Below are 13,037 nucleotides of genomic sequence, written 5' to 3' on the forward strand. Positions count from 1 at the left end.
TGTCTCTCTTCAGTGACCTAGTCTCCTCTGTCTTACATATGTTGCTAATTCATTCATCAGTCTAGATTCTAGTCTAGATGATTGATTGATTGATTGATTGGGTGTTTAAAACTGTTGTATTTTCTGAATAACTGTCTGTGAAGTATCTTCTAATGTATGTGTGTTCTTTGTAATTTGCTGTACCATAACTTCCGTGAAGATATTTAGGTGCATATTTGTCAATGCCATGCTTTTGGTTTTATTATAAAAAGCTGTAGAACAATTTTGTTCACGGAATTAAAAGGATTTTTCTCAACTAGTGCCTCTGGTCTTTTTAAAGGAGAAGTTCACTTTAAAATGAAAATTCTGTCATCATTTACTCACCCTCATGTTGTTTCAAACCTGTATGAATTTCTTTCTTCTGCTGAACAGAAAGGAAGATATTTAGAAGAATATCAGTAACCAGACAGTTTTTGGGTCCCATTGACTTCCATAGTAGGAAAAAAAAATACTATGGAAGTCAATGGGACCCAAAAACTGTCTGGTTACTGATATTCTTCTAAATATCTTCCTTTCTGTTCAGCAGAAGAAAGAAATGCATACAGGTTTGAAACAACATGAGGGTGAGTAAATGATGACAGAATTTTCATTTTAAAGTGAACTTCTCCTTTAAGGTAGCTGGAGGTTACATTCAGTATCTAGGGTGTAATGTCTTTCTTTCTCTTTCTTTTCCCTGTGTCTTCATAGATCTGCAGTTGGACTACTCACTGACTGATGATTTCTGCAGGAATCACTTCCTAGTGGGTTTGTTGTTGAGGGAGGTGTGTGGGGCCCTTCAGGAGTTTGGGGAAGTCCGTCAGATTGCCATTCAAGTTCTCAAGAGTCTGATGATCAAACACACATTTGACGATCGCTATGTCTCAAAGGTCAGTGCCCAATAAGGGATTTCTTACATTTTAGCTTAACAAATAAATATGAATATATCTATATCTGGGAAAAGTGGTCTCCAGTCAATTTTAATAAACAGTATAGTACAGTAGCGAGAAACCTGATTGGAAGAAATCGCAATATGCAGTCTGGAAGGCCCACCTTTCAGTCATCTTTTTGATAAAGGCCTTGCCATTTTGTTTAATGTTTTACTCTGGAATGTCCATGCACATTAGCTGGACAGTCTGAGAAATACAGTTTTAAACATGATTTTATCACAGATACAGACTCCTTACCTGCTCGACTTACCTTGGTGGTTTAGCTGATAAGTCTCCAATGTTCTCCATCTGGTTTATCCTGACAGATTTGAGCTTAAAAGGCTAATTGTTATTTTAAGTATCTTATGCTCCCCAATTCATTATTTATTTGATCAAAAATAGAGTAAAAACAGTAATATTGTGAAATATTATTACAATTTATTATAACTGTTTTTAATTTTATTATATTTTAAAATGTAATTCATTCCTGTGATGGCAAAGCTGAATTTTCAGTATCATTGTCTCCAGTCTTCAGTGTCACATGATCCTTCAGAAATCAGTCTAATTTGCTGATTTGGTGCTCGAGAAACATTAAAAAAATATATACATATTTATTATTATCTGTTTATCATTATGTATAATGTATTATTATCTTGTTTAGGATATTTTGTTCTTTCCCCTATAGGAACTGTACTTGTGTGCCTATTGCCTATTTTCTTTTAAAGTGCCCAGATGCATTGGCGAAATTGTCACAGAGTGAGCTGACTTGCCTTAAACAGACATTGATTTTAACTGATAAATAGCTAACCTATATTTTTTTGTTTATGATTGTGCAGAGTCAGCAGGCCAGGTTGTCGACACTCTATCTACCCCTGTTTGGGTTGCTACAGGAGAACGTTCACAGAGTAAATGTGAGAGACACGTCTAATTTTAACACCAACCAGGTGAATCATCTTTTTGTACTTTATTTTCTCCTTTGCTCTCTCTATTCTTGAGCATCTTAGATTTCACATCCCATCTGAAATGTTAGTTTGAACTCTGCTATTTCTCCTCAGAATGGGCGAGATGAACATCTTGCCAGCATCTCTACGGCAACACCCCAAAAGCCTGTTGGTAACCTTGACAACAGCCTTCATAAAGATGTATTTGGGGTCATCTCAGGAACTGGTGAGTGATGACCAAATGAAAAACATTCCTTTCCAGCATCTCAGGCCTTTCACCTGCTAGTATTATTGAGATTATCAGCAGATGTTTCTGTGAATGAACTTATTATATGAATTATGTTTCTTCTGTGCGTAGCCTCTCCTCACACCTCCACGCCTAACATCGGTTCTGTGCGCCACGCTGACTCTCGAGGTTCTCTGGTCAGCACAGACTCGGGAAACAGCCTCCCTGAGAAGACCAGCACCCTCGATAAGGTAAAGTTGAATGACAGGGATGTTGTCTCTCAGGCACAAAATAATCTGATTAACTGCCTTGTTTAAATATAATCTCCTCCTTTCATAATATGTATTCTAAAAAGCCCATTACAAATAAAAATTGACTTCACTTTGTCTTTTAAAAACAATATTAAGTGGAGGCATAAAATGTTCAGTTGGGGGGTTCTCAGAGGCCCTTTATCTGAAGCTGTGATGTATTCACTTTTCCACATGTGTCTAATACATTACTTGTGTGACATGTGAGGTCATAAAACATCTGTTATGCTACATTTCTCACTCTCTGGGTCATTTCTATGTAACAATGCCAGAAAAATTCAGATTTTTTCAATTGAAATGAAATCACATTTTAGTCTCCCTCAGGGCCAGATCTTAATAATCTCAGAAGAACTGTACCAATAGTTATTTTTGTTTAGTAACCTTAACCGAAAACAACTACATTACTTCAACCCTGTCAGAGTAAGTTTGAAATTCTTATGCTTTACAATTCATGTAAACCATAAGATTCATAATATATAATATATTCATTAATATATCACAGTATAATGTGGTACATATACTGATATTTCTCTTTTTTTCATGGCAACTCTGTTAGATTGTCAGGGTTTGGAGGGTTTAGGGTTGAAGGTTATAATAATTGTCTTAATTATCAAAAGTCTTTGCGCCATAATATCAAAATGTCAATATTTTCATACTGATCACAGATTATTTCCCTCATAGAAGTGTGAGTTGAGAAACGTACTTTTCGTTTAAAATAAATAAAAGTATTTTAGAATCAAACTTAAACACTGAAATCATAACATTTTCATTTCAATAAAAGCAAAATGTACTGAACATTTTTTGTTCAGTATAACCCCTTACAATGTCTTGAGACGGAATGGGTACATGCAAATATAATCTTTCAAATGTTTCAGGGTTGATGTTTTAATTTATATATATTTTTGTATTACTCACTAAACAAAGTTAAATATATTGAAATATCATGAGGACACAAATGACCTCATTGTGGCTTCATTCGGCAGGATTTAGAGTGAGGCATGTTGCTGTTGCTCATAAGTTTCCCCTAACCACTGCTAACTCTTATCCTCCCCTCTTGACCCTAACCTCTGACCTCTTAGCCGAAAGAGAGGTTTACACGTAGACACACCCTCACCGTGTTGCCCCTCCCCCTTGAACCCGAGGACTCCGCCCCTCTCAGCCGAGCAGCCAAACGTGTCACAATGGATTTCTCACTGCTCTCAAGCCCCGCCCTCTACGACAACGACACTAACAGAATTACTGACACCATACAAGTAGAGCAACCCTAGAGTGTCCCCGTCTGGGGAGTGTGTGTGCTTTCATCTCTTTAATCTTTTATAGTTTATGAGGGTGTTGCATGTCTTTCTCATTGTATTTTTCCAGCTCTGTGCATGTGGTGGGGTGTGTGTTTTTTGCACACTTAAAGTCATTTAGGGGTGAGCAGCAGTGTTGGGGAAGTTACTTTTAAAAAGTAGTGTTTGCTCGTTACTCGTTACTTTTTAAAAAGTAATCCGTTACTTAGTTACCCCCTTTGGAAAGTAACTTTTTACGTTACTCGTTACTTTTACGTCACTTTTATGTTGCTTGACTTTGGACAGAACCCAATATCTGTTCCTAAATGTGTAGACATAAAGTTATACTATGGAGGACATAACAGGTATTTCTTTTGTGCTCTTTATTATAAAAAATAGTATCAATTTCAAAACAAAAAAAGTCCTTCTCATTGGCGCTGCTGTGTGCGGCAACTTCTCTGTTTTTATTCTCAGCCGGCTCTGCGTCATGGGGTAGAGTGCGACACTCCGCGATGAGCAGAGCGCACGCACCGCTTCTCTCCGCTCCGCTCCCCCTATCCACCGAACTTAAAATTTCGGCAACGTCAAGGCAGCCAATAAAGCTTCCTTGCTCTCCAACACCGATGCGAAACGCGTCTTGATAGCCTATGATATAGAAGACATAAGCTTAGTTTTCAGACATACGACTCACTCTATCAAGGGAGTAGGAGAAAAAGAGATTTTGAGAGAAAAAAAAATATATTTTGTTTAAAAGTACACATTTCAAGCTTTCTATATTTCTCAGGTCTGTGAGGCAAGTAGCTTATCTGAGTTTCAGTTCATTTACAGTATGAGGCGAGAGCTCCAGTTCACGCGCCGGTGCATCCATGTCCTGATTATTGCATGCTATAATTACTTCTTATTTATTAAATTCAGGTAATTGGTTGATAAAACATTGATTAAAATTAAGATACAATTAATACAAAACGAAATTCACTTTAAAGAAAGACTTTCTACAAAAACAAACTTAATAAAGTGGTCAAAATCATGTCTGCCCAGTCCATTTGTCTCCTGATATATTGCGCAAAAAAATATTTTATTTTATTTAAACATAAATATGAAACTAAATCGTTTTCTTTAATGACTAGGATACAACACGTAGGCCTGTAGCTACTATATAACTTTCAGATAGGCTATTACGAATTGGCTTACCTGTACAATTACACCCGGTAGGTCTGCTGTCATCCTTGACAGTCCTTTTGGAGTGCAAGCGTCCTTGACATCAGGGTCTCCAGGATTGGTAGAAGACTACAATAGTAACAGTTCTCAACAGTTCTCTTCTCTCAAGCATGCAGCTGAGAAGGCATATCGCTGTATAATTTATCCATGGGAAAAGTAACGTTGCGCCGAATTGAAAAAGAAACTACGTTTCGTTACCAAATTTTCAGTAGTAGCGCGTTACACTACTTTTTACCCGAAAAAGTAGTTACGTTACTGTAACGCGTTACTTTGTAACGCGTTACACACAACACTGGTGAGCAGTGAATGATTCCTTTGCTCATAGCTTCTGATAAAACACAGTGTCCTGTAATGTGATATTTTGTTGTGTCTTACATTATATATTTTATGTGTGTGTATGACAGACTCAGTCAGCCTCTGCTCTGGGTAGCTCTATGCTACGTTGTGATAAATTGGACAGAGAAGAAATCAAAAACCTGCTCATGTGTTTCCTCCATGTCTTAAAGAGCATGTCTGAAGGTAAGAACATGCACACACGACTCTAATTTTCAAAGTCCACTTACTTTTGCTCATGAATTTGTTCACTTTTGAATATTTTTTCCAGATGCCTTATTTACATACTGGAATAAAGCCACAACCTCTGAGCTGATGGACTTTTTCACTTTAGTAGAGTAAGTCATCTAGACTGGCACTAATCACATCAGATCATTGAGGTCCTGTAACTTAATACTGAGAACTCAGTTAATTTCTCTCCCTCTCTCTTACACACAGAGTGTGTCTACATCAGTTCAGGTATATGGGGAAGAGATTCATCGCCAGGTAAAAAAAATAAATGTTTTTCTCCTAATAGTCAAAATTTTGAATCGTACACGTTTTTGAATGAAATCAGAAAAAAAGTAATATGTTTGTTAAACAGAATACTTATGCCAAAACAATGAAACAAAAGTATCCTAATTAGGGCTGTCAATTTGGATTCATTTAGAACCATTATTTTTAACCATTATTTATTTAAAAAATAGTATTACATCATTTGTATTAATTAAAATAATTTATATAATTTTTTATTTATATTTCATTCATACTGTCTTAAATAAATTACTTATTATTAAATTATAAACTATATTCCTTATAATTATATAATATTTAAAATATTGTTTTACGTATATAAGATAATATTGTATACTATATACATATATATATATAATTACAACTTGTCAGTGAAAAGGTTTTTAATACTATTATATAATAATAATTATAATATTCTAATACTCATTTAATAATTATTTGTTATAGTTTTAATATTTCTTTCTTTCTTGTCATTATTGCCTGTGAACACATACATGCCCATAAAATACTTAAATTGAAAAATTAATAAGAAAGAACTCACAGACCAGTGCTAGGCTTATGATCAGTGATATGAAAATAAACAAACAATATGTTTACTTCAAAGCCACTTTTTCTGATGTCTATTCATCATAGTGGCAGGCAATTTGTATTTGAAGTATCCTTATCTGCTAAACCTTTGTCAGCAGTTATTGATAAATGTGATTCATTGTGATTCATTCATTTATTAAAATCAATCATCTGGATATCATGAATAATGAATTCAATTAAAATGTTTAATTGATTGACAGCCCTAGTTCTTTACTATTTTTTTTACAAATGATTTTACCACTTATCTTCTGTAGAACCAGACATATAAATGCAAGTTCAATACAACTACTGCTGCTATCTCATATCTACTTGTCTCTCTCTCTCTTGCCTTTAACTCACATGTACTCACACATACATGTATACATACATACATACATACATACACAGCATCAAATCCTACACTATCTATAATCCTACCTTGAATGACGCTACTCCTTTATGTGTGTATATGTTTTATTGGCTGAAATGCTGGCGAGGGTTCAGTTAGTCAGTGATACTGTAGCATCCTGGCACCCCTTAAACAGGGTAAGAGCTGTGTGCTTTTGAGTGGCCTTCACTAACAGCATGCTGACTCATTCAACTAACTCACTGCTCTGTGTGTATGTGTGCTGAGGCATTTCCACATTCATGCTTTCTTAGTAGTCTAACAGCAGAAGGTGTTGTGGTATCATGTTTAGCTATTTATCACCTGCATGTGTCCATTAAACACAATAAGTACAATAATATCCTCACACCTATGCACTTAGTGCTTATATCATCATGTCCTGCTCTTTGTCCAGTGGGCAATCAGTCACATAACTAATGGATGCCAGCATCTAATGTACTGTATTAACATCTATTATGAACCATCTATAATCATGAGTATCAATACAGATGTAACTTTGTGGCATATACATATATTGGCTAGTTAGATAATGTGACGTGTGCGATATATAGAAGTATAGAAGTTAACCATAGTGAATGCAGATGTTTTAAATGGGTCATATCATGAGAAATCAAATTTTCCTTGATAACTTCAAAATGTCCTCCCTAGTCAACAAAACCATCGATTGAAACTAATCTGCAAAAACAGCTCCTTCCATATTTCAATCCCACCTTGATAGTTTGTGTGGTGCATTTTAGCATGGATTATTTTGGGAACTTGTCATAAAGTAATGCAAGCTTTGCAAAGAGGTTTTTATTGATGGAAACTGAATATGCAAATCAGCATATTAGAAGGCTTATGTGACACTGAAGACTGGAGTAATGATGCTGAAAATTCAGCTTTGCCATCACAGAATAAATTACATTTTAATATATATTAAAATACAAAATTATTATTTTATATTGTATTCATAGTATTTCACAATATGAATGTTTTACTGCATTTGTATTTATTTATTAAAAACAGCCTTGGTGAGCATAAGGAACTTTAAACTAAAAAAATCATTTCTTTCTGACTTTCCGACCCCAAACTTTTGAATGGTACTGTACAGCCCGTTTAATGCTAAAAAAAGAGGGTGGAACGTGGTCTAAAAACCCTTCACCAACATTATACTCTATCATTGATTAAAAAAATTAAATCAATGATATGACCCATACAATGTATTTTTATACTGTATATATGTGACCTCTCATAAGGTTTTGTTTTTCCTCAGAAGCCAGGAGGGGGTGGGGTTTATAGCTCCGGACAGGAAGTCGTTGACTCTTCCTGTGTCTCGTAACAGAGGGGGCGTCATGCACACACGCTTACACCAGCTGGGCAGCCTGGAGAACGCACACACTTTCAACCACAGTAAGACACAGTAACACGCATTCATTTCTTGAACACTCCTCATCCTTCACAGCCTATCTAAAATGAACATTTAGAAGAACTTGATATGCATTGACAATCATGAAAATTACACTTTGTATGTGTATGTTTCAGTCTGAGAATTTGTTCTTGGGATCTTTGTAGAATAACCGGTAAGAGCTTCTTGGGTTTCAAGGGAACCAAAACAGCACCATGCATATTTTACACACGTCATCCTTTGCACATTTTTGGCACACCTTCACTGCAGAGTAAATTAAGTTTTGCAGTCCAGTGGTTCTCAATCCTGGGTTCTCAACACTTCCAGGACCACCCAGCAAATAGGGAACATTCTCAGAACTTGGGCTAACGTTCTTGCAAGGTGCACTTTAAGTTATAAACAAATGTTCTTCCATGGAACTTTTTTTTCTAAAACATTTTAGTTGGACGTTCGTCTAACATTTTTCAAATGTTACTACTTGTTTCAGAAAGTTCAGACAACATTCAAAAATAATACATTAGCAAAATTATTAAATGTAATGTTCCCTTAATATTTGCATTACCAAGAAAAAAATGGTTTTAAAACATTTGAAAAACTGGATGTTTAGAGGACATCCAGAAATAACGTTTTTATAACTCAATGGGAATGTTAGCAAAACGTTCTTAGAATATATTTTTGTTTGCTGGCCTGAGAACCACTGATGTAGTCCAACCAGAGAGAGTAAGAAAATACTGAGAGGCCAAAGCAGCTTTTCTCAGTTCTGTTCAGTTTAGTTATTAAATGATATGATCTTTCGTTTCCTCTTTCTCATCCAGCATCTTGCCACGGTGATGCTGACGCGTGTCTCCTGGAGGCTAACGTCTCAACGGAAGTGTGCTTGACTGTGCTGGACACACTCAGTGTCTTTATCATGAGCTTTAAGGTACCGACAACAAGTGGAAATATGTGTTTATTAGTACGAAATGAACAAAGATCAGTTCTTCCCTGAAGCGCTTTCATATTAAACCATGCATCCACAGACGCAGCTGTGTGCCGATTTGGGTCATAACCCGCTGATGAAGAAGGTTTTCCAGGTTCACCTCTGTTTCCTTCAGATCCCCCAGTCAGAGACGGCACTGAAGCAGGTCTTCACCTCCCTACGTACCTTCATTTACAAGGTATTCTTACTGTTGATTCATGGGAAATGGCAGGGAAACATTGTCTCACAAATGAGGAAATTTTCCATCAATGGCGGGGAAAGAGTTAATAATGTTCTCAAAATGTTAGCCCAAAAAAGCCATTATCTACACATCATTCATAGAATGTTTCTTTCTGAAACGTTTTAGTTGGACTGTTGGACATCTAACATTTTTAAATGTTACTTCTCGTTTCAGAATGTTCAGAGAACATTCAAAAGTAACGAAATGGAATGTTCCCTTAACGTGTGTATAACCAAGAATAATTGGTGTTTTGAACATTCAGAAACTAACATTTTCATAACCTAATGGCAATGTTAGCAAAACGTTCTGAGAACATATTTTTGCTAGCTGGTCAGTAAAATAGAATATTTCCTGATATATTTTCTCACCAGCTCTTTGTATAGCATTTCAGTCAATTCACACTTCCTGCCACTGTTTTTTGTATTGCATTCACAATTGATCACATATTATGGAATTAAATGTCCAACATGAGTGTACACATCGTGTTGTTCATTTTTATTTTAATAAGCCTTATCCTACACTACATGTGTCTTTTTCTCTCTTTCTCAGTTTCCCTGTACGTTTTTTGACGGCCGGGCGGATATGTGTGCCTGTTTTTGTTATGAGATTCTGAAGTGCTGTAATTCCAAACTGAGCTCCATACGCAGCGATGCCGCCCACCTGCTCTATTTCCTCATGAAGAGCAACTTTGAGTACAATGACAGGAAGTCCTTTGTCCGCACACACCTGCAGGTAAGAGAGGGATAAGAGGGTGAAGTGTCAATCTAGAGCAGCTGTTCCCAACCTTCTTAACTCTCAGGACCCCCAGTGGACAATATTTGAAGGTCCTCAAAGATATTACAGGGATAGTTCACCTAAAAATAAAAAATTTGTTGTTGTGTACTCACCCTCAAGTTGTTCCAAACCTGTTTGAGTTTCTTTTTTCTGCTGAACACAAAAGAAGATATTTTAAAGAATGTTGGTAACCAGATACAGTAGTTGACGGCATCCATTGACTTCCATAGTAGGAAAAAATATATAGAACCAACATTCTTCAAAATATCTTCTTTTGTGTTCAGCAGAAAAAAGAAACTCATACATCTCATAACAACATGAGAGTGAGGTGAACTATCCCTTTGACGGTCACGGTATTCAGACTTTTATGTACAGAACCTAAGAGAGGCCATGCATATAACTATGAATAATTAAAATAATTACATTAAATAATTCCAGAACTTTCAGTAATTTAATGTTCAATAATACATTTAAATTCATTATAAATTATACATTTTCTTGGCTTTTTCCAGGTCAAGAATTCACACTTTTAAAATTCCCTCAAATATCCAGGTTGTCCAAGACTATGAGAATCCTGGTTCTTAAATATAACCGGCAGTTGTTACAGATTACAATAAAAATATAATCTTACATCTTGATTTTTAGCTTGCTATAAAACTTGTTTTGTCTTATATATAATAATTTTAAGTAATCTTTCAGCTCACTTGGAAGTTTGATGAGGCCCCTTAGTGGGTCCCGGGCCCCTTGGTTGAGAATCACTGATCTAGAGAGCCCCTTTGCAAGTTCATACTGAACTTTTTTTTTTCCTTTCAATATTCTGACATAATCTGGCTAAAGTACCTTCCAATGTATTTCGAAAAAAAATTCTCAGGTGGTGATTGCAGTCAGTCAGCTGATCGCTGATGTCATCGGGATTGGTGGGACACGGTTCCAGCAGTCACTGTCCATTATTAATAATTGTGCCAACAGTGATAAAACTGTAAAGGTAAAACCTTCAGGTTAATTCCTTATTTTGTTTCATTTGCAAGACAATAATCTATTTAAAAATAGTCTGAAAGATCAGATTTCAGTATATATATATATATATACTTTACAGCATTCATATTATTATAGATTGCTATTTGAGTAAGTAGCATCTGCTAAGAAAATCAATGTTAACAATAAATGCTGTTAGAATAACACTGAACACCATAAACTAGTAGATCATCAGCTTTTTATATTCAAATCACATGTATAAGTCACATCAGATGTGACTGTTTGCTCATCCTGCACTCTCTCTTCCTGTTCCCCCAGCACACTGCTTTTCCCTCGGATGTGAAGGACCTGACCAAGCGGATCCGGACGGTACTCATGGCCACTGAGCAGATGAAGGAACATGAAAAAGACCCAGAGATGCTGGTGGACCTGCAATACAGCCTGGCCAAATCCTACACCAGCACCCCGGAGCTGCGCAAAACCTGGCTGGATAGTATGGCCAAAATCCATGTCAAGAACGGAGATCTGTCTGAGGTAAGACAAATAATGCTAATTAATAAATTAAAGGCTCTTTAAATCCATAAATTACTTAGATTTTAAGTTTTACTTATATTCCTTAATTTCACTGTTTATTCTCTGTATTTTAGTTTAACATTTCATTCAGCATCAGTTTGTTTGGTGGTGCAGTAAATCAGTGGTTGGTGGATAACGTGTTACACCAATGAAATCATCAAGGGCTTATTTTTCTTTAGGCAGCAATGTGTTACGTGCATGTGGCAGCACTGGTGGCTGAGTACCTGAAGAGGAAAGGTGAGGGGTTCACTAGGGGGCACACTAAACATAGTTTGCATGTACTGCACTAGAGACAGAAATAAAAAAAAATCAATCAAGATGCGATATTTGGAATGGAAATTCAGATAAATTATGAGCGCATTTAAACACACTGTTATCTATTTGTCAAATACTTTGTTTGTAAAATCGTTAATCAAAATGAATGTCACATTTTGAACAATAATGGCTTGTAAAATCAAACATTAAATACAAGAGTAGCTAAATGTATGTTACATGTTCCTTTGGTTTTGTGTTTCTTGCTTTTGTTATTTGGACTTTTATTTTGAAGTGTATTTTCTGTTCTCATTGTTCCCAGTGTTCACTTCATTTGTTTAGTGTACCCTGTAATGTGAGGTGTTTCAGAAAGACAGAGAGGAGGATTCAATTGCAACATAGAACATTTATTAAAAAAGTAACAAAATAAATCCAATCAAAGGGAGACACAGGCAAGAAAAAGTATATCCAGAGTATATCCAAACACGGGGCAAGGCAGGCAAAACAGGACTGATAACAATGCACGTGGGTATAAATACACAGGGTAACAAGAGGCAAACAAGGAGCAGGTGTGGGTAATCAATCACTACGATAACAAGTGGGAACAAAGTAAAACAGGAACTAAACACAGGAAGTGAACAATGGCAACAGATAATGCACTTCAAAATAGAAGTCCAGATTTAAAAAAAACAAGCAATACAAAACCAGGGAACATGTAACAGTATGAGATACAGTATATGATATATTAATAGGTTTGGTCAAAAGAATGAATCATAAAAACTTTTGGAACTATTTTATTAACAATAATTAATTTGTAAGATAAGTTCTTTTCATTAAAGAACTTGAGCTCTATGTTTTGGCTGGCTTGTCATTATGTTTTGAAGGCTGTGATAATTGAACTTATTTTTCTAGTATTCAGGTGATTTAACATTTTCTCTTGCTTGAATGCACGTGCACACACACACACACACACACATATATACCGGTATTTATAAAGGCATCTTGTTCAAGGTTCAACTATATTTTGCAATCTGGAGTTCTTTGTGAATTTCTTTGGTAATCTCTTTGTGATAACAGCACTAATAATGCAGGGTCAAGAAATAGTGCACATGTATGCACACAAACACACACACTCACATATTATGAAATGTGA

The 13,037-nt window shown here is 35.8% G+C and overlaps 1 protein-coding gene across 7 annotated transcripts in view; it reads left to right on the plus strand.

The window, feature by feature from the left end:
• The window catches only part of dock9b (dedicator of cytokinesis 9b), an 85,400-nt gene that overhangs the window by 61,234 nt on the left and 11,129 nt on the right, over positions 1-13,037 (plus strand). For 4 of the 7 annotated variants that reach the window (XM_084127899.1, XM_084127901.1, XM_084127896.1 and 1 more), the window contains exons 31-44: positions 727-905; positions 1,781-1,888; positions 2,000-2,111; positions 2,244-2,362; positions 5,313-5,427; positions 5,513-5,579; positions 5,680-5,727; positions 7,980-8,116; positions 8,927-9,033; positions 9,131-9,268; positions 9,860-10,042; positions 10,956-11,069; positions 11,378-11,593; positions 11,812-11,869. In XM_084127899.1, the coding sequence (XP_083984025.1) occupies positions 727-905; positions 1,781-1,888; positions 2,000-2,111; positions 2,244-2,362; positions 5,313-5,427; positions 5,513-5,579; positions 5,680-5,727; positions 7,980-8,116; positions 8,927-9,033; positions 9,131-9,268; positions 9,860-10,042; positions 10,956-11,069; positions 11,378-11,593; positions 11,812-11,869 (1,701 nt within the window). The remainder of the gene's footprint in view (positions 1-726; positions 906-1,780; positions 1,889-1,999; positions 2,112-2,243; positions 2,363-5,312; positions 5,428-5,512; positions 5,580-5,679; positions 5,728-7,979; positions 8,117-8,926; positions 9,034-9,130; positions 9,269-9,859; positions 10,043-10,955; positions 11,070-11,377; positions 11,594-11,811; positions 11,870-13,037) is intronic. The other 3 variants (XM_084127902.1, XM_084127898.1, XM_084127897.1) reach the window with 2 other exon arrangements.

Source organism: Abramis brama (genome assembly GCF_963993115.1).
Source record: "Abramis brama genome assembly, chromosome: 11".
Lineage (NCBI taxonomy): Eukaryota > Metazoa > Chordata > Actinopteri > Cypriniformes > Leuciscidae > Abramis > Abramis brama.